The 25,680-nt window shown below is 46.6% G+C and overlaps 1 protein-coding gene and 1 long non-coding RNA gene across 5 annotated transcripts in view; one reads left to right on the forward strand and one right to left on the reverse strand.

Annotated features, from left to right (window-relative positions):
• LOC122696999 overlaps positions 1-7,285 on the reverse strand; it is a 33,200-nt gene extending 25,915 nt beyond the window's left edge. The window contains exon 1 of the long non-coding RNA XR_006341979.1: positions 7,031-7,285. This is a non-coding gene — a long non-coding RNA (uncharacterized LOC122696999). The remainder of the gene's footprint in view (positions 1-7,030) is intronic.
• A 494-nt stretch (positions 7,286-7,779) lies between these two features.
• Positions 7,780-25,680, forward strand: part of BRPF3 (bromodomain and PHD finger containing 3) — a 34,977-nt gene continuing 17,076 nt past the window's right edge. The window contains exons 1-8 of one of the 4 annotated variants that reach the window (XM_043907298.1): positions 7,780-8,009; positions 11,321-12,776; positions 16,128-16,284; positions 18,635-18,766; positions 20,524-20,652; positions 20,945-21,257; positions 21,973-22,275; positions 24,170-24,679. In XM_043907298.1, the coding sequence (XP_043763233.1) occupies positions 11,326-12,776; positions 16,128-16,284; positions 18,635-18,766; positions 20,524-20,652; positions 20,945-21,257; positions 21,973-22,275; positions 24,170-24,679 (2,995 nt within the window). In that variant the 5' untranslated portion in view covers positions 7,780-8,009; positions 11,321-11,325. Of the gene's footprint in view, positions 8,010-8,129; positions 8,356-11,299; positions 12,777-16,127; positions 16,285-18,634; positions 18,767-20,523; positions 20,653-20,944; positions 21,258-21,972; positions 22,276-24,169; positions 24,680-25,680 lie in introns of those variants that run through there. The other 3 variants (XM_043907299.1, XM_043907297.1, XM_043907300.1) reach the window with 3 other exon arrangements.

Consider the following 25,680-nt stretch of genomic DNA (forward strand, 5'->3'; position numbering starts at 1 on the left):
TTTTAATTGGGACTGTTCCTCCACAAACATTAGTAAATAGGACTTTGCTTTCAGAGAGAAATACTGGAATTCTCTAATATCCTTTAACCTACTGCTTCTCGAACTTTAATATGCATATAAATCACCTGGGGGAATCTTGTAAAATGCATGTTTTGGTTTGGTAGGTCTGGAGTGGGGCCTGAGAGTCAGCATTTCTAACCACCTCCCAGGGGATGCCAGTAGTACTGGTTCTTGGACAGCAATCTGAATGGCAAGATTCTAATATACACTTGGCTTCCCAGTGTTCTAAAATGTGAGGTGTGGGAAGAGGCTGGGCCACTGAGGATTTTGATCTTATGAAAACATTTTTTTCAATTCCTCACTTGAAAGGATAAACTGACTAAAAATATTTTCATGGGATTTTTTTCTCAGCCCCCTTCTAGACCACCAGATCCCAGCAATTTGTATCAGCTTTCCCCTTCCTCTTTATCAGCCCTGAGAAGGGAAAGGAGGTGAGGAAGGGGTGTCTCATCATTCAGTATGTAGAGTACCATTCTAACTGCCATTTTCAGAATGGCACTTTGTCTCTGCCCTCATTGGTGCCTGGAATCCCCAAGTCCAGATCTCCTTAGCTTAATCTTCTGAGGTGGCAAATCTCCAAGGAGTACTGGGGTGATCTGGTGGCATCTAACCACCCTTTCAAAGATTTTTCAGCCAATCCTACTTTCAGGCCTACTCTCCAAGCCTTTACCAACATCTCACTACCACCTTCCTCCCCAGCACACACAATTCTTCAGAATTACTGCAGTTTCCTACTTCTAAGCCTTTCTAGTGGATCTAATGTGAACCAGCTGATTTTTACCAGTTCTTTTTGCAGACTTATGCTTTAGCTTTCTTATTTGTTCTTTCATCTTCTATTCTCCAAAATTTTACTGACAGTTCTCATCTGCTGTTGTTTCTTTCCCCTCTTCTTTTTGTTCTATGGGCTTTATTATCTTACAGGTTTTTTAAGGCTTTACTAACATATTAAGTGAAGTTCTGGGGTAAATGCATGTGCTCAATCCACACATTTTAACCATCTATCATTAAGCTTTCCCCCAAATGTCCCTCTCATTGTAGCCTGTTCATTCTATAGAGTAGACTTGAGTTTATACAATATCTGCCAACATCTTATTATTTATTTTTGTTTACTGCTTATTTGTGTTCCTTTTTATCTTCTTTTAGATTGGTTGAATATGTATTATTCCTTTTTTCCTCTCTACTAGTTTGTGAGTCATATCTTCTTTTTTTCATTCTTTTAGGTTAGTCTAAACATTACAGGGTTTCCGTCTGACAAGCAGGAGATGCAGGTTAGACCCCTGAGTCAGGAAGATTCCCATGAAGGAGGAAATGGCAAGCCACTCCAGCATTCTTGCCTGGGAAATCTCCTGGAAATGGAGTCTGGTGGACTATACAGTCCACGGGGTTGCAAAAGAGTTGGACACAACTTAGTGACTAAACAACAACAACAAAAACATTACAACAGGTAGTCTTTTTTTAATCACTTAATTGTGGTACAATTTATGTAAAATACATTACGGCTATCCAGTAGTTCTATAACTTCTGACCAATGTTTCTCTACCACCACAATCAATTTATAGAATGTTTCCAACACTCCCTAATGTTCTCACATGTTCCTTTTATAGTCAGTCCTCTCCTCTACCTCCAGGTAGCCACCAATCTACTTTCTGTCACCATAGATTAGTCTGCATTTTCAAGAATTTCAAATATATGGAATCATACATTATGACAGATAATCATGACTAATTAAAAGCAAATATTAACCCTTGAGCTTTTCCCTTTCCCCAGACAATGCAAGGACCTTAACACACTTTAATCCTGGGATTATCGACTATCCTCTAATCCACTGCTACTTAACTTTAATATGCACATTGTATTAGTTAGGTTCTGCAGAGAAACAGAAGCAATAGATATTATAGGAATTGGTTCAAGTAATTATGTAGGCAAGGAAGTTCCATGATCTGTCATCTGCAAGCTGGAGAACCAGGATAGCTGCTGGTATGATTCAGCCAAGTCCAAAGGCGTGGGAGCTAGGACTACCAATGTACAAGGGCAGAAGATAATGTCCCAGCTCAACCAGAGGGCAAATGCAACCTTCCTTTACCTTTTGGTCCTAGTCAGGCCCTCAATAGATTGGATGATGCCCACCCCCTTTAGTAGGGGTGATCTTCTTTATTCAATCTAGCAATTAAAATGCTAATTTCTTCCAGAAACACCTTCACAGAAAACCAGTAATAATGTTTCACCAGTTATCCCTTAGCCCAATTAAGTGGACACACAAAATTAATCCTCACACACATGAATCACCTAGAGGGATTTTGTTAAAATATAGCTTATGCTTTGGTAGATGCTATTATTATTATTAAAAGCTCTTATTTTTGTGTATTTTCTCTCTTTAGTAAAATTATACCTAGTAGGTAGCTACTTGCAAGGTACTGACCCTTTTCTTTTGTTAAAATATGGAAATAACATATTTCATGGTGTCCTGACTTCACACATGATTAAAAGTTTAGGACCTGGACTTCCCTGGTGGTCCAGTGGTTGGGAGTTTGCCTGCCAATGCAGGGGTTCGATCCTTGCTCCAGGAAGATTCCACATGCTGCAGAGCAACTAAGCCCGTGAGCCACAACTACTGGGCCTGCACGCCTGGAGCCCATGCTCCACAAGAGAAACCACTGCAATGAGAAGCCCACACACTGCAACTAGAAAGTAGCCCCTCCACTCTCACTGCAACTACAGAAAGCCCACACACAGCAACGAAGACCCAGCACAGCCAAAAACAAGTACATTAAAATTTAAAAAAGGTTTAGGGCTTAACAGAAATGCTAATCAAAGGTTAAAATGAAAGGACATTAAATCAGGTTGAACAGTTTACACTTGCCACATACTTTTTATTTTCAGGTTTGTGGTTTAGTATTTCACTAAGTATACGGTAAAATGTTCCAGCCAGAATTCAAGTCGAGAGGATAATGTGAGCCATACTAGCTGGATAATTTAAACCATATTGTATCACTCTCTTGCCTGACTGGATTTTAAAGCATGAATTAGTCAAACCATTTCCTTGTTCTAAAAATCATGAGGAACCACTGCCCCTCACATCCAGTTCCCTACATAACAGACTCTATGTTCTGACTTTGTTTTATTCTTCCAGTCTTTACTGTCATATCTCCCATTTTTGGTCAAACAGGGTAACCCACTGTTCCTTGAATCAATATTGTGCTATCTCACCTTTCTCTGCTCAGGTTGGTGTTTAGCCTGGATCACACTCCCTCTGCCATCCTCCCAGTAAACCCTGAACCCAAGCTTTAAGGTGGAGCTCAAGTGGCACCTTTTTCATGGAGCCTTGCCCTCTTCTCTCTCATATCTAACTCTCATGCCACTTTGTTTGCATCTCACCCAAGGTGCTTACATGCTATTGCATGTTCTGGTTATTAATATACTTGTTTTATTCCTGTGATTAGATTTTAAGTGACCTCAAGTGTGACAGTGTAGCCTTTTTACCTTTGTACTCTTCACAGGCATAAAATAGAACCTTACCTGCAGCTCACAGATAATTACTGAATGAATATGTATTTTAGTGTCACTAAAAGAGGCTCCAGAGAAACTGAGCTGACATCATTCCCTCAATCCTCAGACCCTCAGACCCAAAAGGAACTCCTGAGTAACACTTTGCCACCTCTTACTTTGCAATGACACTACCAGCATTGTCAAAATCTCCTAAATTTGCGTTTAGATTCCTTCTTTTTTCTCTTAGATTCATCTTTGATCTTCTCCTTTGTTCCTATGTCCAATCATTAAAAAAACAAACAAACTGTTGATTTGTCTTCTGATTTGACCCTTTCTTTCCCTCCTCTTTTTCTACCATCTCTTCCACCACTCTGGTTAGCATCCTTTTATTTTCACACCACCTAATTATCTAAAGTAAATTCCTTCTAGTTTACCTAATACTTTGCCTGCTCTAGTTTATTTTGTGTGTAATGGGGACCATGACAATAATTTCATAGAGTTACAGATTGATAAATGAGATACAGCAAGCATACTGGACCTACTTTCTAAAAGTGGCCACTATCTCTTTGGAGAATTATCTCATGCCTACATCCTCTGGTTCTGGTAGTGAACAATGACCACAGCCTCATCAGAGTATCATGTCCTTTTGGCCACAGCTATTATTTCAGGCTAGCCGAGAGACTGCAAGAGACTATGTCCCAATGACATAATCTGAATTTCTTGACTTGACCTTACCTAAAACCAGATGCACCCCTGGACTTTCTGGTTATGAGAACCAACAGATTTCCTTTAATTAAACTAGTTTGTTTTCTAAGTTCAATGAAGATATTAAATAATATGTATGTAAAGCACTAAGCACAGTACCTTGCAAGTAAGTGTGAGGTATTATTTTTATTATCCCTAGACCCTTGCCATATCTCATATCCAATTCAACTTTTTCTCTCTCAACATCTTCCCCATAGAGACCAGCGAGGATAATTTCCTTATCATTTCCTGCATATTGTCCCTTTGCCTGGGCTGCCCTGGCACCAGTCTAATAATGTCATTCTATATTCTTTTCACCAAGTCACATCCATCACTATTTAGGACCAGGCTAAAAGAAGTCTCCTATCCTCCATTTGAATAGTAGTAGCCCTACACTGTTCACTGCTTTATCTAATTTCTCCTGCATATATTTTCTAATTATTTCTAGCTACCATCTTGATTGTATACTACTTAAGGGGAAAAAAAAAAGACTCTATGTCTACATATGATCACTGTGCCCTTTATAGGTTGAAATTTTGTCATTAGTTTCCAAAGCAACTTTTACAGTGTTGGACACACAGGAGGTGTCCAATAAATGTCTGTTACAGGAATAAATGAATGGAATTAAATTTAGAGGGTGTGGTATTCAGTTTAAAGCTTGTTGTTAGCACAGCTATTTTTTTTATTTTTCTAAGCAAACTATATTCTTAGAAAGCATTTCATCACAGCATAAAACTATCACAATGAATCCAACCTCCCATATTCTTCCTACTTATGCTTTAGAATTTTTTGGCCAAGGTCTAAAGAAAGAATATTCTATTAAAAATAATTTAACAATCAAAGTCTATTCTCTTTTATTCACATATATTTCATTAATCCAGTAAGTATTGCATCTGACCCTTCAGAGGTTTCTTGCCTCAGTAAACTAATGATAATAGTAAATTGTTGACAAAGATATTGTGAGATGCTGGAAGAAAAAATTGAGGGGAAACTTTTTGTATTCATGGTTACCTTTTTTGGGTCTAAGTGGTAAAACAATCTCCTAGTCAAAATTAAGTTAGTCTCTACTTAAAAAATGGAGGATTTTTAAAACTGCTATTGGGAATCAAAGGTCTGTGTCTGTCTGTTGAACTTAATTGCTGTATGGTTTAATGGAAAGGCCAAAGGCTGGTGAATTTAAACACTTCAAAGTAGCTAAAGATTAAAGTGAATTAAATTTAGTGCCTCTGGGATTTTTGATACATGTTCCAAATTTGTTTTTAATGACATAATTGTCCCACATTACATTTAAAATTACATCATAGTGAACTAGTTATGTATGCAGTTATACTAACAGAAACCAATTCCAAATGTCAAAAATATAAGTGAGGACAACTGTAATGTTACCATTAAGAAAGTGGAAGTTGAGAATAGAAAAGAAACATTTAGGCTGAATGTAAGGTCTTCTATGAAATCTTTGAATAGAAAAACCTGGAAATTATATGTATAGGCTTAACAGTGCATTTTCAACAGCATTTAAAATCATTTAAATACATTTTCCTCAAAGTATTTTTCACTAACTTTAGTGGAAAAAGTTAGCTCCCAATCACACCAATGAGAATTGTGTTAAATAAAATTTGAGAACATTCATCAAGAAATAAAAGTTACTAGTTATATGTAGAAATGGTTATATTTCATATTTTAAAAGGACAGGGAATGAAATTCAGTGTTCTTGCTTCTATTAGACTTCTTTATTCTTTAACTAAAAGTAATTGTAATATTCTCTTGTCTCTGGGGCTTTCCTTTCTACAATTAATCATCTTTTCTTCCATATTTCCCCTCCAAATGATTATTCCCCTTAGCCTTTAAACAGCTGACGTTAATTCATACTATTTTACCGTCACAGCTTTCAAAACAATGCCCTGCCCTAGCTTAGCTTCACAAGCCACTCCCTTTTTCTTGAAAAGAAAAAAAAAAAAAAAAAAGGTTAATGAAGTATTTTTGCTATTACTTTGCCAGAAGGTGCTATCATGTAATCAGGAAAACATCTTTGTTATACAAATAAGCGTCTTTACTTTTATCAAACTTTCAAATTCAAAACACAATGTTTACATTCCTTAGAATGATAAACATCTATACTTCAAAAGTAGCAGTCTGTTCATTTCAAACATTTGGAAGACTTGGGTCCTAACGCCTTTATTCTTCATCCTCTGACTCTACAATCTGTGTTGTTGATCATCAGAACCAAGCAAGAAACTGTGAGTCTCACCAAGCTACACCACGAGCGCGGGCAGAGGTATCGCTTTCAAAACATGTCATTCATCTTCACATTTAAAGGCAGTCTATCCATATATCCTTTATAAACACCGTTAAATATTGGTGCTTAAGACTTCAGTCATATGCGGCAAGCTTTCCAATTTATAGGCAAAAGAGGGGTGGCAAACGCGCCCTTTTCTCAAATTTATTTAAGAAAGCAAAAGCCGGGCTGATTATTGATACCTGAGAGTTTGAAGTTGCCATTTGCCGAACATCTATTAGAAAACCGCTTTTGCATTACAGCTTTTGCATTCCTAGCCAAATCAGGTGTAAGGAGGGTGTTTCCCGTGTCTATAGTGACAAACGAGTTACCAGACGTCCTTAAGTAAGACTGTCAAACTTCTATGTTTACGCTTTTTAAAACCCAGAAGGGAGAGGACGGGGCACAGCGAAAAGTCAGGTCTGATTCTTATAAAGGATGTCTGGTGGGGAATGAGACGCTCACCTGTACACAACAGAGGCAGGCAGGTCTTCCCCGGGTGTCCTCACTGGGGGAAGGTATGGACATCGATAGACCTTTGTCCTCTGAACTGGAACACGGGGGTGGGGGGTGGGGGTGGGGACGACTTTCTAGAAGTAGTTCAGGCACCTGCACCACACACACACAAAAAACCTGCAGACCGATTTTGTCTTCAGTGATTGCTCTTGGATTAGAGACCCTCTAGCTCGGGGAGAGGGGCTGTCGCTCCAAACCTTAGCCTCCTCCCCCGCAGGGCTGGGGGAAGGGGATGACCAACCACTCTAAGACGAGTTAGGGACTTGTGTCTTTCTCAGTTGGATCCGAACGTCCTCCAGCTCTCTGGTCGGGCTCGCCCCAAAGGAGGCGAGCCGGGCCGGGGTGAACCGGGGCTGCGGCGAGCGCAGATCCCGCCTTTGCTCGGCGCCCCTGCCGCGTCCGCACCGCCACCGTGAGGCCGAGCAGGGGACCGTGCCCTGTGGCGGCAGCGGCTCCGCGCCCCGCTCCGCCCCGCCCCGGCCGTCGCCGCGCCGGGTACGGGCGGGGGGATTTTTTTTTCCTCCCCCCCGTTTCCCCTCTCTTTCGCGCTCTCGATCCCGTTCAGCGGGAGAGCCCGCGGAGCCATAGAGGGAGCGAGGGAAGGGGTGGAGGTGGCGGGGGGAGGGGGGGAGGCCGGAGGGGCGGATCCTGCCTGGGGGCTGATCCCTCCCTCCCCTCGGCCGGGCTCCGTGGCGGCAGCGGCGGCGGCGGCGGCGGCTCCATTCCCCCTCCTCCCCCGGGAGTGGCGGCGGCGGCGGCGGCGGCCGGGCCGGGGCCCCAGCGCGGGCCGGGAGGGGGCACGGCGGTGGCCGCGGAGGCCAGCGCGGGAGGAGGCCGCGCTCCGCTCCCCGGACCGCGCCAACCTACTAGACGGCTGGCCCGCCCGCGCCCAGGGGTCCCGAACGGTAGGGCCGGGCCGGCGGCTGAGGTAACGGGGGCGGCAGCGGGGTCGGACGGAGCGGGGGCGAGGGCAGCAGGGCCTACAGAGACCAGGGATTGAGCGGGGTGGGGGAGGGAAGCGAGGGGCTTCCCGACAGGGACGAGGGCGGCTCGAAAGCTCTCTCCTGGAGCCAGGGTGGCGGCGGGGAAGGAGAAGGCGAGTGAGGGGGGGAGCTGAAAAGCGAGGACCCCCTCCCGCAGCCGCCATCTTGTTTTCCCCCCGGTCCTGGAAGCCAAGCCGCTGAGCCCCGCCCCCGCCACACTCTCCAATTGGTCAGACCAGAGGAGATTTCCACCCCCTGAACGTCCCTTGGCCCCCCAGTTCCTCTTGACGGGTAGGTGAGGCGGCCAATGGGCTCTCGCCTCTGCGCCCCGCTCGTTCGCAGGCGCTAGCTTTCTCTGTCTGAGGGTCGGACTCCGCGTCAGTCTGTCTGTGGCGCGCTCGCCCCCTCCCCTCTGGTGAGGAGATGTTATTTTCCCTCCTTTCTCCTCTGAAGGATCAAGATTCTTCTGGAAGAGGTGCCCCTTTAAAGGGGCAGGGAGCCTTGGCTGGGGTTCTCCCTTGTCTCATGAGTATTTCGTGTGGGGTGTAGGGGCAACAGTCTAGTTGCAGAAGCTCGTTCTTCGAGGACCTGTGTGGGGTGGGAGAGGTGGGGCTCAGGGGGTGCCAGGTAGACCTCTGAGGGTGTTGGGAGGTATTTGAAGCTGTATATGTGGGAAGGGCTGTGTGGGATGAGAAACTCCCGCCAAAAAACTAGACTGTAAGCTCCTTGCGGGCGAAACTCCTTTTCCTCAGCCGCAGCCCTTCCGCCTCTGGAGTTTGCCCCCCAGCGTCTTGTGTAGGACAACAGAAGTCTCTGTAGATATTGCCGCCTGGCTGAGAGAGACCCGAGCTACGAGTTGCCCAGGAGGTAGCGAATAGCGGGTAGGGAGGGGGTATATACCGTGGCTTTGACAAAGGAGGGGCTTCATCTGCTCTCTGGGCCATTTCGAGTTAGTACTGAGGTAGATTTTTACTCTGCAGGGGTCTCCACGCCCTCGAAGGAGGGGGGAGGGTAATAAAGCAGGTCCGTTAGCCTGGGCTGCCCCCCAGGGGAGTTGGCGTTTGTAAGGCATGGAGTGGCCAAGGGTCCCTGGAACCTGCACAGAATTGCTGTGATGATTCTCTTTCCTTTGGGTCCAAATACGGTTTGTGCTTGCCTGGCACTGTGCCTCAGTAAAGTTGCTTTTTGTTTGTTTTTGTTTCAGTCACACTTTGGGATTGAAAGGCATTTTGAGTAAGAATGGTAACAGTACTTTTTAACAAGTAGCAACCCTTGAGAGATTTGTTTTATTGATTTCATTTTACTGATTAAGTAGAGAGGCACAGAACGATTCAGTGACTTTCTTGGGGGTCACACTGGGCCAAGATTAGAATCTGGACTGCCTCAGAGCCTCTTTTTGTACCAGACCATGGCATCTCTGTGGTGTACTTACATCCTAGTGAGAGGAGTTGAGCAAATCAAAAGATCTGGGTTTGAATTGTAGCTTTATCGTTTACTAGCATTGCATGGAATGATACCTTTTTGGGATTCTGTTTCTTCATTTGTAAAATGGGGATGAGGATATCTGTTCTACCTTCCAAAATAGTTGTGAACAGTATTAAAAGCAAAAGGGCTTTGTAGAAAAGTGTGTTACATTGTCATCACCATTTCCACTTTATAAAGATGGTAGATCTTGCAACCAAAGTGACAGATTCTGTTTTGTCTCCTTAAAATCATTTCCTTGTTCATAGCCTTCTGAGTCTCTGCTTATACCTCAGAGCATCATATCCTCAAAGGTCTTTTCTAGCACTGATGGCCTCGGTAATTGTGACCACAGCTCCTTCTGAGCTTGTCATAATTCTCTCCATCCCAGAAAACAATGTGAGAAGAATTTACAGCTTTCTCCTTGTTGTACAGAGGTAGATGAAGTATTTTGGGAGAGAGGGACTTTGAGGTAACAGATACATTGAGAGTTTACATCAGATATTACCTTCATTGTCTTGGCCTTGGGTCCGGTGAGAGTCCCATATAGGCTACTTGAGGCCACTCCCAGAGCTTCCAGGTTTTCTGCTTAGAGATGTACTAGCCAATGCATCATGAATGCTGCCTTTTGCAGAGAATACCCTGCACATTGTAGTTTGAAGTGCTTAGACCACATGTAGTAGACATTTCAGCTGCCTTCAGCCCCTTCACCCCTGAGTGTGATAAGGGGATAGGGTTTCTGATCATGGTAAGATCAATTGGGAAAGGGCACTAGACCTATGATTTTTGATCCCTCATGGGGCCACTGTTCATGGCTTTACACTGTTCATGCGTAGAGCTTATAAGTGGATGCTATTCTTGTTTACTCCTTTCCTAAGAACCACCACCCCCTGTTTTCGTAGTTGGCTGTCCCACAGCCTTATGTACATTATTAGAACGTTAGCTCTCTCCCCATGTTTCACTGTAGTGATCTGTACTTTTCTGTCCCTTCAATCAGACAGAGCTCCTCAAGGGTAGGGATCACGTGTGTTTGGTTTCTCGTTTCATTCAGCTAACACTTGTTGGAGATACAACAGGGAACAAGACAAGCAAAAATCCTTCCCCTCATGGACCTTACATTCTAGTGCTGTGCTGTGCTAAGTCACTTCAGTTGTGTTTGGCTAAGTCACTTCAGTTGTGTCTGGCTCTTTGAGACCCTAAGGACTGTACCCCGCCAGGCTCCTCTGCCCACAGGCTTCTCCAGGCAAGAATACTGGAGTGGGTTGCCATGTCCTTCTCTAGGGGTCCCAGCCCAAGGATCGAACCTGCATCTCTTATATCTTACATCTCCTGCATTGACAGGCAGGTTCTTTACCACTAGTTCCACCTGGAAAGCCCACATTCTAGTGGAAGGAAGAAAATATACATGATAGATAGGTAAATTACATAGCACAGCAAAAATTGGTGAGTGTAAGTAACAGTGAAAAACAAAGCAGGGTGAAAGATGACTGATGGGGGAAAGGGATTTGCAGTTTTGGGTAGAATGGTCAGAGAGGGAGGGACTCACTGAGAAGCACTGTTTATGGAAAGACTTGGAAGAAGTGAAGGAGCAAGCCATTGTAAATGATGCCTGAGGGGTAGGGTGTTCAGGCTGAGGAAATAGCCAGTTTGCTCAGTGGCCACCTGCTCAGAAGGAATGGTAAATGAGTGCATAGATGCCTAACCATCCAGCATGCATGGATCCATGGATCCAGCATCCATCCTAACCATCAGTCTCCTGGCCTTCTCTCCTTAGGTGTGTCTCATTGGTTCCCAGGTACCATGAGGAAGCCTCGCAGGAAGTCGCGGCCGAATGCCGAGGGCCGGCGCTCCCCATCCCCCTATAGTCTGAAGTGCTCACCCACTCGGGAGACCCTGACGTATGCCCAGGCCCAGCGGATTGTGGAGGTGGACATCGATGGACGCCTGCATCGTATTAGCATCTATGATCCACTCAAGATCATCACAGAGGATGAGTTGACTGCCCAGGATATCACCGAATGCAATAGTAACAAGGAAAACAGTGAGCAGCCTCAGTTCCCTGGCAAGTCCAAAAAACCCTCATCCAAGGGCAAAAAGAAGGAGTCCTGCTCCAAGCATGCATCTGGCTCTTCCTTCCACCTCCCGCAACCCAGCTTCCGCATGGTGGACTCAGGCAGTCAGCCAGAAGCACCCCCGCTGCCTGCTGCTTACTACCGCTACATTGAAAAGTCACCTGAAGATCTGGATGCAGAAGTCGAGTATGACATGGATGAAGAGGACCTCGCCTGGCTGGACTTGGTAAATGAGAAGCGGCGAGTAGATGGGTACAGTTTGGTGTCGGCAGACACCTTTGAGCTGCTGGTGGACCGGCTTGAGAAGGAGTCATACCTGGAAAGTCGCAGTAGTGGGGCCCAACAGTCACTCATTGATGAAGATGCTTTCTGCTGTGTGTGCCTGGATGACGAGTGCCACAACAGCAATGTCATTCTCTTCTGTGACATCTGCAACCTGGCTGTACACCAGGAGTGCTATGGCGTCCCCTACATCCCTGAGGGCCAGTGGCTATGCCGCTGCTGCCTACAGTCTCCCTCCCGGCCTGTGGATTGCGTCCTCTGCCCCAACAAGGGTGGCGCCTTCAAACAGACCAGTGATGGGCACTGGGCCCATGTGGTGTGTGCCATCTGGATCCCTGAAGTCTGCTTTGCTAACACCGTGTTCCTGGAGCCCATTGAGGGCATCGACAACATCCCACCTGCCCGCTGGAAACTAACCTGCTATATCTGCAAGCAGAAGGGGCTGGGTGCAGCCATCCAGTGCCATAAGGTGAACTGCTACACGGCCTTCCATGTGACGTGTGCACAGCGGGCTGGGCTCTTCATGAAGATTGAGCCTATGCGTGAGACCAGCCTCAATGGCACCATCTTCACAGTGCGCAAGACCGCCTACTGTGAGGCCCACTCACCGCCAGGTGCTGGTACTGCTAAGAGGAAGGGTGACTCTCCTGGAAGCCTCAGTGAGGCAGGGGACGAGGAAGGGCTGAAGGAGGCTTGTGAGGAGGAGGAAGAGAAGGAAGAGATAGAAGAGGAGGAGGAAGGTGAAGGGCAGGGTGGGGTAGGTGGCCCCCTCAAGGGAGTGTCCAAGAAGAACAAGATGACTTTGAAGCAAAGGATCAAAAAGGAGCCAGAGGAAGTGGGTCGAGACACGACCTCCACTGTCCCCATGGTCACTGTCCCACGGATACCCTCTTACAGGTGAGCTTACCCAGAAGGTCTCCCTGGGGATGCATGGTTTCTTCTTGGGCTGGTGTTGGCCCTGAGCCAGACCTCCTTACCTAATGTTGGTGAATTCCTGTTCTCTTTTGTGCTCTTAAATTTAGACTTCTCCTTTGGACCCTGGGCTCGCCCAGTCTGGTTTGTGGTTTTGATTGTGCCCTTCAAAGCAATGTATTTCCTTTGGTTCAAGGTGAGACACACACTTAAGTTCTTAGAAACCCAGGCAACAGGATGTCTAAGGTAATATTTCAGCTGGGCACCAGTGGCATTTTCGATAGGAGGTGACTCATTATTAGGACCATCCCATGCGTTTCTTGATGTTTAGCGTCCTTGGTCTGTGTGAGTGCCATTCGCATCCCCTCCCTAATTGCCTCATCTTTGTGACAACCTCAGATGCTCCCCACATATGTTCCTGGTAACCTTATGGGGATTGAACTACTTCCAATTGAGAACCTCTGTTTCAAAGGGTCAGTATGGGTATTTGTTGTCCAGAAAGCTCCATCCTGGGAATGATGGGAACTTTGTGTAAGAGGGTTGTTGTGTGGGGAAGATATGTTGTGTCTCCTCCTAAGAAACCTTTAGATATAGAGGAAAGATCAGTTCTGCAGTATAACTAAGAAACTTTGGCTCCCACCAAGCCTGTTTTAAATCATCAGAGAGGTATCTGGAGCTGTTGGAGGGATGGGAGCTTGGCAGAGAAGCAAGAGACAGGGAAGACTTTTCACTGGAGGCTCATCTCATTATTGATGTTCAATAAAAAGACTACAGTGTTAGAGCAGGAAGGAGTCTTGGAGATTATTAATCTAACATAGTCCTTGCACCTTCTCCCACACCCCCAGATGAAGAAACTGCGGCCACAGGAGGTAAAGTTGTTCACTCCTTTATTCATTCAACAAGATGTTTATTGAGCACTTACTATATGCCAAGTCCTGTTCTAAGGGCTGGAAGGAACCAAGGGAAAGTGACAGATCCTGGACCACAAGCTGGGGCTCATGACACCTTTAGGTTCTGTTCCTGTTGTCTGTCTGTCTCTCTTTGTGTAAGGGACAGGGAGAAAGGAGTACTGGTGGGCAGTGGAGAGTGAGTTGTTTGCAGAAAGCAGGCAGCCAGACTTGTCCATCTGGAAAGAAGACAAGAGAAGAAGACAGAAGACCCAGAGGGAGAGGCTCTTGTGAGCCATGACTGGGGTTAGATTTAGTCAACAGAAAATGGACCTTCTAGTCACAGAGCTGTTCTAGGCTCCCCACTTCTGTTAGGTGAGTGGGTCCATGCTTAGTCCCCTGGTGGTTATGCCCTGGGACTAGACTTTTTGGTTGTCAGGTGTGCTCTTGTAGGTGGTTTCTTGCAGGGTCCAGCACTACACGCTGATTAAGAACCAGAGAGACCTGCATTTGAATCTTGAGCTTCTGTCACTACCAGTATGATCTTTGGCAAGTCACTTAACTTCTTTCAGCCTTAGTGTATTTATTTGTAAATGAGCCTACTACCTCAAAGGGTAATTGGGAGAAATCGGTAAGATAGTATAAGTAAAGCACTCAGCACAGTGCCTGGCAAATAGTAAGCGCTCAATAAATGGTGGCTGCTGCTGCTACTGCTATTTTATTATTATTCTTTTTCCCGCCTGCTATTGGGACCCTCCATGGCCAAGAGGTTGTAGAGGGTGGGGGCTGCCTGCATCTGGGCAGGTGTGCTTGGCATGGGTGTTGGTGGGGGAGCTGTTCTTTGGGGAAAGACCTAGGCCTTGATTTTGTCAGCTTGGCTTTGGGGCAGGGATGTCTGACCATGGAAAGGCGCAAGGCCTAGGTGAGCAATGTCCAGCCCAACATGAATATACTTTTTAGGTTCCACCTTGTTTAGCCATAGTTATCTTCCTTTCAGTGGAAGTGTGCAAGTGAGAGGAAGAGAAGCAGAGGAAAAGCCAGAGGAGCACTGAGTCCTTGCTTAATCAGTTTGGGAACACAATATGGTATAGCAGAGAGATCATGGGTTCAAATCCTGCCCAACTTCATCATCTTATTAGCTGCGTTAGTGGCTTCAACAACATATTTAGCCTCTGTTCTTGAGAACATTTCCATCATTTGAAACAGGGGAATAATGTGACCCACCTTGCAGTCTGAGCGTTATTGTAGAGATTATGAACTTTAATTAATGCCTTTCTTACTGATTCCCACCGCGCCCACCCCCCCCCACCCCCCCACCCCCGCCATGTGTTATTGGCTTAAATCCTGACCTCCAGACTTATCTTTGGGGGTAGTTGAGCCAGCTAAATTTTAAAATTTTACTTTTATACAACTTTTAAAGATTACTTTTTACTTACAATTATTACAAAATATTGACTATATTCCCTGTGTTGTACAATATATCCTTGAGCCTATCTTATACCTGATATTTTGTACCTCCCACTCCCCTGTCCCTGTATTGCCCCCCCCCCCCACCCCATGCACACACTGGGAACCACTAGTTCGTTCTCTTGGAGTCTGCTGCTTTTATGTTCACTAGTTTGTTATATTTTTTATTTTTATTTATATTTTTTGGCCATGCCAAGCAGCTTGCAGTATCTTAGTTCCCTGACCAGGGATTGAACCTAGGCCCTTGCAGTAAAAGCACTGAGCCCTAACCCCTGGACCGCCAGGGAATTCTCTCATATTCTCATAGGTTTTAGATTACACATATAAGTGATATTGTATACTATTTAATTTTCTTTGTGGAGCCAGCTAAATTTTCAGATTCTCCATTCTCTTAAGTCTTTAGATTCTTTTTTTTTTTTTTCCAATTTAGTTCAAAATTAGGCATTTTTAGGCTGCTAAGTTTTAATGAAGAACCAGAGGTCAGACAACTCCAAAGGGTTGCATTTGGGTTCGAGGGCAGTAGCCTGCTATATTCCTACTAATTTTCCTTCCAGCTTGGCTATGGACTACTCCCTGGTCTGATGGGACCCTTAGCCACAGAGGGGCAGGAAATAGTGACTACATTGCCCACAGCTTACTCAAGTTCCTGTTCTCTTTTGCTGCCTTTATCAAGAAAAGAGTGAGGGTGTTGGGACACACACCTATGTCTTAGGAGTCCAGGACTAAAGGGTCTGGGTTCCTGGGGGAGGGTTCTTTTGGAACCTGCAAGGCAGGAGGTGGAAAATCAAGTGAAATATCTTATGCTGAATCTGAGCTGCTTAACTTTGCCGTCCTTTTCAAGCCTTTCTCTGAGGTGAGGCATTTGGCCACTTTATTCTCTTCCTCTACCAAGTTCTGAAATGAACCACTGGGCCTTGATAGGAGGCTGTAATCCAGGCTGCCCACTGACCCTGTCTTTCACTTCCCTGTGCCTCTACCCAAGGTTGAACAAGATCTGTAGTGGTCTCTCCTTTCAGAGGAAAACCCAGTTCATGCAGCGGCTTCACAACTACTGGCTGTTGAAGCGGCAGGCACGGAATGGTGTCCCCCTCATCCGGCGCCTGCACTCCCACTTGCAGTCTCAGAGGAATGCTGAGCAGGTAGGTGAAGTGGTGATTTGAGGGCAGTGGAGGGAGGTGGAGAGTGATGAAGGAGAAATGGTGGGGCAATGCTTCCTGAGCCCTCTGTGGAGCCTTTGCCTGTAGCCTTCACCCCTCTAGGTGGTCCACCCCAGGAGTGACCTCCAGCATTGTAGCGCTCCTTCTAGATGAGAGGCTTGGCTTGGAGCAAATTCTAGGGGAGAGTGGAGAGCAGGCCCAACTTTCCCTGTACATGGGGAAACCCCTTTAGATACTGCAGAAAGGAAGAAGTGGGCTGAGTGTGAGTCAGGTGACCATGATATATGACTTAGGAAAAGGCATACTTTCCTTAAGACACTATACTGCCATCTGCCAAAAAAATGTTCCATAAGAAATACACAAATTAACCATCTAAGTTGTAACACACAGCCTGCCCAGTTGGGTGGCCTTGTAGACATTAGCAGCTGGAGTCGCTGCATGTTCAGTGTTTTCCAACATGGTGGAGGCACCCTGAGAGATTTTTTAAAAGCATATTTGGTTCTCTCTCTCTCTTCACTTGTTTCATTACTTCTGCCTTAAAATATTCCTACACCTTTATCCAGAGACAAAGCAAACCTTCCCATGACTCTGATGCCCTCTGTTCTGTCTGATTTCACTTTTGCCTTTTGTAACTGAAGTCCTGAAAGGGAAGTGTATATTTGCTCTCTCCTTGAAATGGTCTGCTTGCTCCCCTGTAGCTTCTTCGAGAACAATAGTGACACCCTTCCAGCCCAGCAAGTCTTCCCTCATATTCTCTCACCTTATAGACTGTTGGACGACATTTGACACCACAGTCACTTTGTCCTAAAGCTTCTTTGTGACACCATTTCCCACCTCCTCTACCCCACTGAATGCACCCTCTGCTGATCCCAGTTCTTACTCCTTAGTGGTAATATTCCCAGGGGCCCTGCTGTCTGCCCGTTGGCTTGGAGAGCTTGTCCACTGTTGTAGTTGTTAATAACTGTGGCTGTAGCTCCAGGTTTCTTCTCTTGTCCCCTCTCTTTTTTTTGGCCCTCAGTCTCTCTGGGGCAGAGGAAGTATAGATGTTCATGCATATATTGTTTCCTGTATGTCAGATATTGGAAACGATTCAGTATCTTCCTTCGTCTCCATAAATGTATTTCTGTTGTTGATATGGAAGCTTCTTCCTCCTGACCTCAGACATTGTCCACCTTGGAGTTAGTGTTGGCTCTTCCCTCCATTAGGAGCTACAGTTAATCATCCCCCAGTCTGTTTCAGGGGGTTAATCAGTGTATGGCCCTTTATCTCCGTTCTGCAACTACTCTGCTCACCCATGCCCCCTTAATTTCAACAGTAGCTTTCTAGGTGGTCTCTAGCCTCTAATTCTTTCTTTGCTCTACCACTGGTACTGCCTTATTCACTTAACTATTTTCCATCCTGTCATTTCTTTTTTTCCAGAATATATCCCCCCACCCCCCCACCCCCGCCCTGCTTCAGGCAGGCTACAGCTAAGGTTTTTTGCCTGGCATTTGAAACTTCTTGCCAGTTGGATTCTGGGTCTTCCTTGGCTTGTGTGGTTCTCCAGTTCCTCTGCTCTGGCTGACCCATTTTCCTCTACAAGCCAAGAATCACTGATTGTGCCTTCATACTTGCACTGTGGTCCCTTCAGTTCCAAAAGAGGCCTTTCTTACTGCTTTGTTCATCCATGTCCATCGCTGCATGTGAAATCCTAGTAAGCTTGTTCATGCCAGGAATTCCTGACCTGAGCCCCACCCATTGAGATCTTCTCTATTTTATATCTTCTCAGCATTTTATATTCAGTTTATCAGATCAGTTTTTGTTGGCTTTATGCTGCTGTGCCCTTGTGTATCAAACCCTGGGCCTCACCTACATTGTAGTTTTTCTAGGCAAGAATCACATGTTTGATGATGGTGGTAGTGCTGGTATTTTAAAGTATGTTGAAGTCAGTAAGTACAAGCTTATGGTAAAAACTTGGCTTTGTTTTCTAGCCAAGTTGAGGCTCTAGGGTGAAATTCTTTCCACCCTGAGGTGTCTATTAGTTTGCTTCTGAAATTCTTTCCAGTCCTGAGGATGCACAGCTGCTCTCTGGTGTCCCTGGGGGTAGGAAGGGGTAGTCCCATCTCTCCCCAGCAGTGGTGGTTGTGCTGTAGTGAAGAGACAATGTCATCGGACTGGGGAACCACAGGAGGAAGGCATGTGATGGAAGGGGGTGAAAAGGCTTTCTAGAACCGAGGGTCCAGGAAGGGCATGGGGCTTTTACCTGCAGAGTGCCTGTGAGGCTGGCTACAGAGAGGACTTTGAGCAGGAGGAACGCCCACAGCTCCTCATTCTTTTCCCTACCCTCCTGCAGCGGGAGCAGGACGAGAAGACAAGTGCTGTAAAGGAAGAGCTGAAATATTGGCAGAAGCTCCGGCACGATTTGGAGCGGGCACGGCTGCTAATCGAACTGATTCGGAAAAGAGAAAAGCTCAAGCGGGAGCAGGTGAGGAGGAGCTCCCAGAGCTCTTGTTCAAGATCTTTTTGTCCCCCGATCAGTGTCAGCTTTCTCGCCTTCCTGCCCAGCACTATGGGCTCCAAGCCCTGCCTACTAGGCATTGGGTGTGGTGCTGCTGATGCCTTCAAACTTGGGGAGCTTTTAGCTTCTGGTGGCCTCAAGCATAAGCTTAATATTATATGTCTGAGCCCACCCCTGGAGTTTCTCACTTAGGAAATCTCAGGAGGAGCCTGGCCTTGAATATTTTGGAGAGCTTCTCAGGCCATTCCAATGGTTATCTCTTTTGACCTGGGAGCCTGAGGGTTCTCATTTGACCCTTAAACACTTACAGTCTTTTTTTTTTTTCTTTTAATATCTCAAGTTTCCTTGACTATAAAAGGAGGGTATTAATAGAACCTACCTCATAAGGTTGTGCAGATTAGATGACTTAGTGTATATACAGAGCTTAGAACAGTGTCTGGCATACAGTAGGACTATAGAAGTATCAGCTGCTAGCATCATTATTGATACTCTTCGCTTCCCTAGAGTGTCTGTTGCAGCACCCTGCATATGACAGTGAGCAAAAACCATTAATTGAATGGATGACGAGCCAAAAGTGTTCTTTCTGGTCCAGGAATAGCAGCTGTTACTTCCATGCTCCGGAGGCCCAAGTTAAAGATGTTTTTTCTCTCTTTCTCCAAACTCTGCTTCACTGTTCAGCCCCAGCACAAACCCTTCTCTTGTGGGCTGAATAGCTTGAATTTCCACCTCTGAGACTGGGCAGCTTTTGCTATATGTAAGCATGGGTGGGCATGGAGGATATCTCAGGACCTTGTCCTTATAGTCACACTGTCTCTGCCATCCCAGGCCTAGTCCTCCAGTTGAACGTCTCTTCCCATTTCTGGTCCAGAGAAATGTAAGGGGAAAGGAAGTAGACAGGGGATGCAGGCAGGCCTGTTTGAATGTAGTCAAGAGGCAAGAACATCTCATAGTCTAGTGTGTGGCTTCCCAACCTTTTCACATCAGGGCACACGTGGAAAATAACGTTTGTATAGCACACTGGTGCAAATTGTCTGGCTGCTTGCTGCCTGAGGGGGTGATCTTTGCTAGGCCAACCTAAATGTCCCAAGGGCCAATTTGGTGGGAATTGTGGCCCAAGGCACATTTTATATCATCAATGTGCCCCTTGGGCTAAGTCAGACTTCGGTTTAAATCCCATCCCTGTTCTTTTCTAGCCAGGTGACCTTGGGTTAGTAACTCCGTGTTGTATTCCTTTCAAACCTTAGATTCCATATTTGTAAAACGTAGATAGTAACAGTTTCTCCTTCAAGGTTGTTGTAATGATTAACTGAAGTAATAGAAGTAGAAAGGCAGTGTGCATAGTAGTCAAAAGCACACACTGTGAATCCCAGCTCTGTCCCTTATTAGCTGTGTGAGCTCAGGCCAGTCAGTCTCAGTTTCCCGGGCCGCAGTTTCCTCTTTGTAAAATACCTCATTTGTACCTATATTGAATGTTGTTTGGACTATAAAAGTATTAACTTTTGGTAAGTAAGTTTTGGTACGGCGCTGAATACATAAGAAAGGTTCACAAAATGGTAGCTGTTGGTATCATTGTTTCTAAGCTACGTACAGTGATAACTCAAGTCCTGATTAGCTTACTGTCTTGTGAAAATTTTCATCATGACTGATGAAAATCAAGTTATCAAGAAAAAGTTCTGTGCCTCTTTGGGGGGGGATGTCCTGATTTCTCCCCACCTTTCCCACAGATCAAGATTCAGCAAGCTGCCATGGAGCTGGAGCTGATGCCATTCAACGTTCTGCTGAGGACAACACTGGACTTGCTGCAGGAGAAGGATCCCGCACACATCTTCGCCGAGCCCGTCAACCTGAGTGAGGCAAGTTCCCCACTACTTTCTGAGCAATGAGCCCCACCTGAAATGGAAATAGGGTCTGAGTAGGCCAGGAAAGGGTTGGGGCACAGGGTGTACAAAACCTGGGGGTGTCTGGCAAGGCTAGTAGACTGGCTCATGGTGATAGCTCATCAGGGCAGGGTGGTCCAGGGCCCGTCAGCTGTGAATGAGTCTGGCATGGCCAAGCCAGAAAACGGGGAGGCAAGAGTGCCGGTGAAGGGTGCGCCTGTTTGGCTAGTAAATGGTTGTTGTAATTGTACAGGTTTTATATGTTTAGGTTCCAGATTACCTGGAATTCATATCCAAGCCAATGGATTTTTCTACTATGAGGCGGAAGCTGGAGTCCCACCTGTACCACACCTTGGAGGAGTTTGAGGAGGACTTTAACCTTATAGTTACCAACTGCATGAAGTATAATGCTAAAGACACAATTTTCCACCGAGCAGCTGTCCGCCTGCGGGACCTGGGAGGGGCCATCCTGCGGCACGCCCGGCGGCAGGCAGAGAACATCGGCTATGACCCTGAGACGGGCACCCACCTGCCCGAGTCACCCAAATCGGAGGACTTTTACCGCTTCTCCTGGGAAGACGGTGAGAGGCTGGGATGGATGGGGAGGAGAGGGGCCAGGAGAGGTACAGGTATAAAATCTTGGAGAGCTGGGGATTAGGATGGTCCTGGGGGCTACCGGGTAGACTATAGGAGCAAAACTGGAGGTAGGCACAGGCTGAGGTCCATGTGCTTGTGGCTAGAATAGTTCCAGGAGTTAAAGTTTTATTCACCAAGCCCTTCTTGAATGCTAGGATGGGAATCAGGTACTAGCTATCTGTTTAAAAACTAAGGTTTCACAAGGGGTCTTTCTCTCCTGGACTCCCACTGTGTGGCACTGGAGCCTGGGCAGCGGGAGTGCAGTGTGGTGTTTGGCTTTCTCAGAAGAGTGCAGGTGGAGGATCAGAAAAATGGAATTGCCTCTGGAATCCCCAGTCTGCCTGCCCCTGCTCTCTGCTTCTTGATGGCAGCAGCCAAACAGTCACTCGGGTTAGGGGATGGCCAGGTTGCCTTGTTCCTGCTCCACAAGCCTGTAACCGTGACTGAACTGCTTCCTGCACATTTCCCAGATTCTGACCTCATACCTGTGGCCGCTTTCCTGGCAGCGGTGTGGCGGGGCCAAGGCCCCACAGTGACGCTGCTGGAATCCACTGACCCAGGCATTCCAGGAGAATATTTTGCATCTGAAGGAATCCCCGTCCCCTTGCCCTGGCCTGGGCAGGTCCTTCAGCCCCTTCTGTCCTCCTTTCTCCCTGGCAGTGGACAACATCCTCATCCCAGAGAACCGGGCCCACTTGTCTCCAGAAGTGCAGCTGAAGGAACTGCTGGAGAAATTGGACCTGGTGAGCGCTATGCGGTCCAGTGGGGCCCGGACCCGCCGAGTCCGCCTGCTGCGCCGGGAGATCAATGCTCTTCGGCAGAAGCTGGCGCAGCCGCCACCACCACAACCACCGTCACTGAACAAGACTGTGTCCAGTGGGGAGCTGCCAGCAGGGCCCCGGGGGGATGTGGCTGTGCTGGAGCAGGCCCCGCAGGAGGAGCCAGAAGACAATGGGGACAGAGGTGAGAGACAGTCATAGGCAGGCAAGGGGCTGCGGCCCGGGAAAGGGAGGGTTAAGCTGAAATCCCACAGTGGGAGCATCCTTCCTTAATTCTGACCCTAGTGGGCAAGCAAAAGCCCTGGGAAGGGTCACACTTTCCTGCACACCCAGAGGTGGTGTTCAAATACTTAATAATCCATTGAGACCAAAATCCATCAGTCACAGTAGATGTTAGCTGTTGTCCTGGAGGGGGCTCCTGAGGGCCACTGATTTGGATTTTCAACTGCTGGATTGTGAGCAGATTCAGGGAGTTTGAGATACTGAGGTCCAGCGGCTGTTTACTAACAGTAAGAAGTATTTTGGTATTTTGCACCTGGTATGGCCGTATTGTACATACTAGTTAAATACTAGCCCAACTTACCCATCATGTAGAGAGGCTCTTGGAGCAGGTTAGGTTATGGTATAGTAGGAGAATAGAAAAGAAGAACCTTAAAGATGGTCTGAGCTCATGGCTTTGACTCCAGCTGGCCAAATCTACAGGCCCGTCCCAAGAAGGAAGGCCCCATATTACAAAAGACGGTTGGGAAAGTGATTCTCAGAGACCCAGGTGCCTTACCCGAGTTGCTGTCCATCCTCTCCACTTCACTGGGGAGCAGAATTGTCAACTCAGGAGGGCCTGTCATCCATACAGTCCAGAAAGTTGGAAGTTATCTTCAGAGGCAAAGGGGCCAAATTGCAGGGAATGGCCCATTCTGTGTTAGGTTGCCGGAGAGTGGGGATGTGGCTGAGGTCAGATTCAGCCCTTAGAGGGCTTCATGTCCCTTGTGACTTTTCCCAGCTCCCTGTGTGGCAGTCAGCATCCCGTTTGTATCCATCCCCACTTCGGGGCTGAGGCAGTGCAGAGTCACACCCAGTGGACCAGTTGCAACAGCTTCTAGAGATTTCAAAAATTTCTAGTCTTCATGTTCCAGAAACTCAGATTAGGGAAATTTGAGCTCTGTCTTAAAAGTCTCAATTTTTAAAAGTTTCAAGGTGGAGGTTGAACAGACATGTTTGGGAGCCACTGATTTAAATTCTTTGCTCTTATTTTTCCTATCTGTAAGCTTATTCTATCTGCTTGTCCTGCTTGCTTCACTTGCATGATATGAAACAAAATACATTGACAGATGGGAAAATACCTGGGTCTAGACCGTTGTAGACCCTTAATTTGTGAGGTTGAGACTTATCTAATTATTGATTAATCAGAGGGCTTTGGGCTTTCTTGGGTGTAGGGGTTTGTAACCCTATCTTCATCAGACTCACCTGGTAAATGCTTTTTTTTTTTTTTTTAAAAAAAAGAATTCCATCTTTAGCGATTTGGTTTCAGTTTGTCTGAGGTGGGACCTCACCATTGGAATTTTTAAGAAACTTTCTAAGTGACTCTTAATACATAGCCAGGGTTGAGAGCTACTAGTGTAGACAAAATTTACTGCTGCTTCTGTTTAGTTGATAAGTCATGTCCATCTCTTGCGACTCCATGGACTGTAACCCACTAGGCTCCTCTGTTCATGAAATTTTCCAGGCAAGAATACTGGAGTGGGTTGCCATTTCCTTCTCTTTTTTTTTTTTTAAGACAATATGCATTTTATTTATTATCGATCACTTCATCCATTTCCTTCTCTGAGGGATCTTCCCAACCCAGGGATTGGACCCATGTCTTCTACTTGGCAGACAAATTCTTTACCACTGAGCCACCTGGGAAGCTCATAGACACAATTTAGTCCTACCTTTTCTTCACCTCAAATCTGAGACCTGGGATGCATCTCAAGTGTTCTAACAGCCTATGCTTTTGGTTGTTAGTTGTCAGTGTCATTATCCGACTTGTAGGGGCAGACTTTTTCTAAAATGTTCAAGCAGGTTCTCTTTTTCTCTAACAGATGACTCCAGAATGCCTCCCCCACCAACCCTGGAACCCACTGGACCTGCACCTTCCTTGTCTGAGCAAGAATCCCCTCCAGATCCCCCCACTCTGAAACCCATCAATGATAGCAAACCTCCAAGCCGATTCCTCAAGCCCAGAAAAGTGGAAGAAGATGAGCTTTTGGAAAAATCACCTCTGCAGCTAGGGAGTGAGCCCTTGCAACGCTTGCTCAGTGACAATGGCATCAACAGAGTGTCCCTTATGGCCCCCGACACATCCCCCACTGGCACCCCACTCAGTGGCGTGGGCCGCCGCACATCAGTCCTTTTCAAGAAGGCCAGGAACGGGGTTAAGCTCCAGAGGAGCCCAGACACGGCCCTGGAGAATGGTGAGGACAACGGCACAGTGGACTCTCCCGTGTCTCCCGCCAGCATTGAGGACGAACGACACTCCCGGAAGCGGCCGAGGAGCAGGAGCTGTAGTCAAAGCGAAGGGGAGAGGTCCCCCCAGCAGGAGGAAGAGACAGGTGACCTCACCTGAGACTTCTCTCACTCCTCATATGCTTTCCTGCTTTGCTTGGCAACCAGCACCTCCCCCAGTCAGCTATATCTGTAGTCGCCCCTGTGGATGCCAGTAGTAGCATTGAGGCTGGCTCCACAGCTCACAGTTGGGCCTGGCACATGAGCAGTGGCCTGGGGAACCGGGCTTTGAGAAGTGTTTTGAGAGGGCCAGATTGTGTCTGGGGCTCTCTTTGGCCCTTAGGGGAATACAAAGCTGTATGTGATAAAATGGTTCCTACCTTCATTTTAGTTCATTCATTTATCAGATATTTATATCAGGCATTATTGTAGGCACTGCCGTGTGTGGAGGGGGAGTCATTAAGTAAAACAAATAGGTCCCTTGTAGAGGAGTTAGACTGAAAGCAAGTAAGTAAATTGTATCTCATATTAAAAACAGTGGAGAAAAGTCCAGCAGGGAAGGGGGATAGGGGGTGCTGAGGTGGTATTATAGAGGGTGGCCAGGGAAGGCTTTCTGAGGAGGTGACATTTGAGTAATAAGGAGCCAGAGGTGTGAGCTTTTTGGGTATCTGGGAAAAGGATGTTCCAAAAAAAACAGACTAGCAAGTGCACAGGCCCTGTGTGTGGAAACATGCTTGCATGTGTGAGAGACAAGAACCTGTGGCCACAGCAAAATGAGCCAAGGGATCATGGGAGATAGTATTCAGGGCTTGTCACCAAGGAGTCCTCACTGCATGTCCAGCACAGGCTGCTCACTGGCAGGAATAAGTCAGACTCAGGAGCAGCACTGAAAGAGTTCATGGCCCAGTGGGGAGGCTGGATGGTGTCCTGAGGTGCAGAGATGCCCCAGTGCTGGACAGTGTGTGGTTATGTGTCAGGTGACGGCACTGCTAGAGGTGTTCAGAGAATGAGAGCTGAGAGGGTTGGGAAGGTTTCATGAGGGGACAGTGCCTGAGCTGGCCCTGAGGATGAGGACAGAGTAAAAAGCAGCAAAGAGCTCAGGCTGTGG

The sequence above is a fragment of the Cervus elaphus genome, chromosome 7 (assembly GCF_910594005.1).
Source record: "Cervus elaphus chromosome 7, mCerEla1.1, whole genome shotgun sequence".
Taxonomy (NCBI): domain Eukaryota; kingdom Metazoa; phylum Chordata; class Mammalia; order Artiodactyla; family Cervidae; genus Cervus; species Cervus elaphus.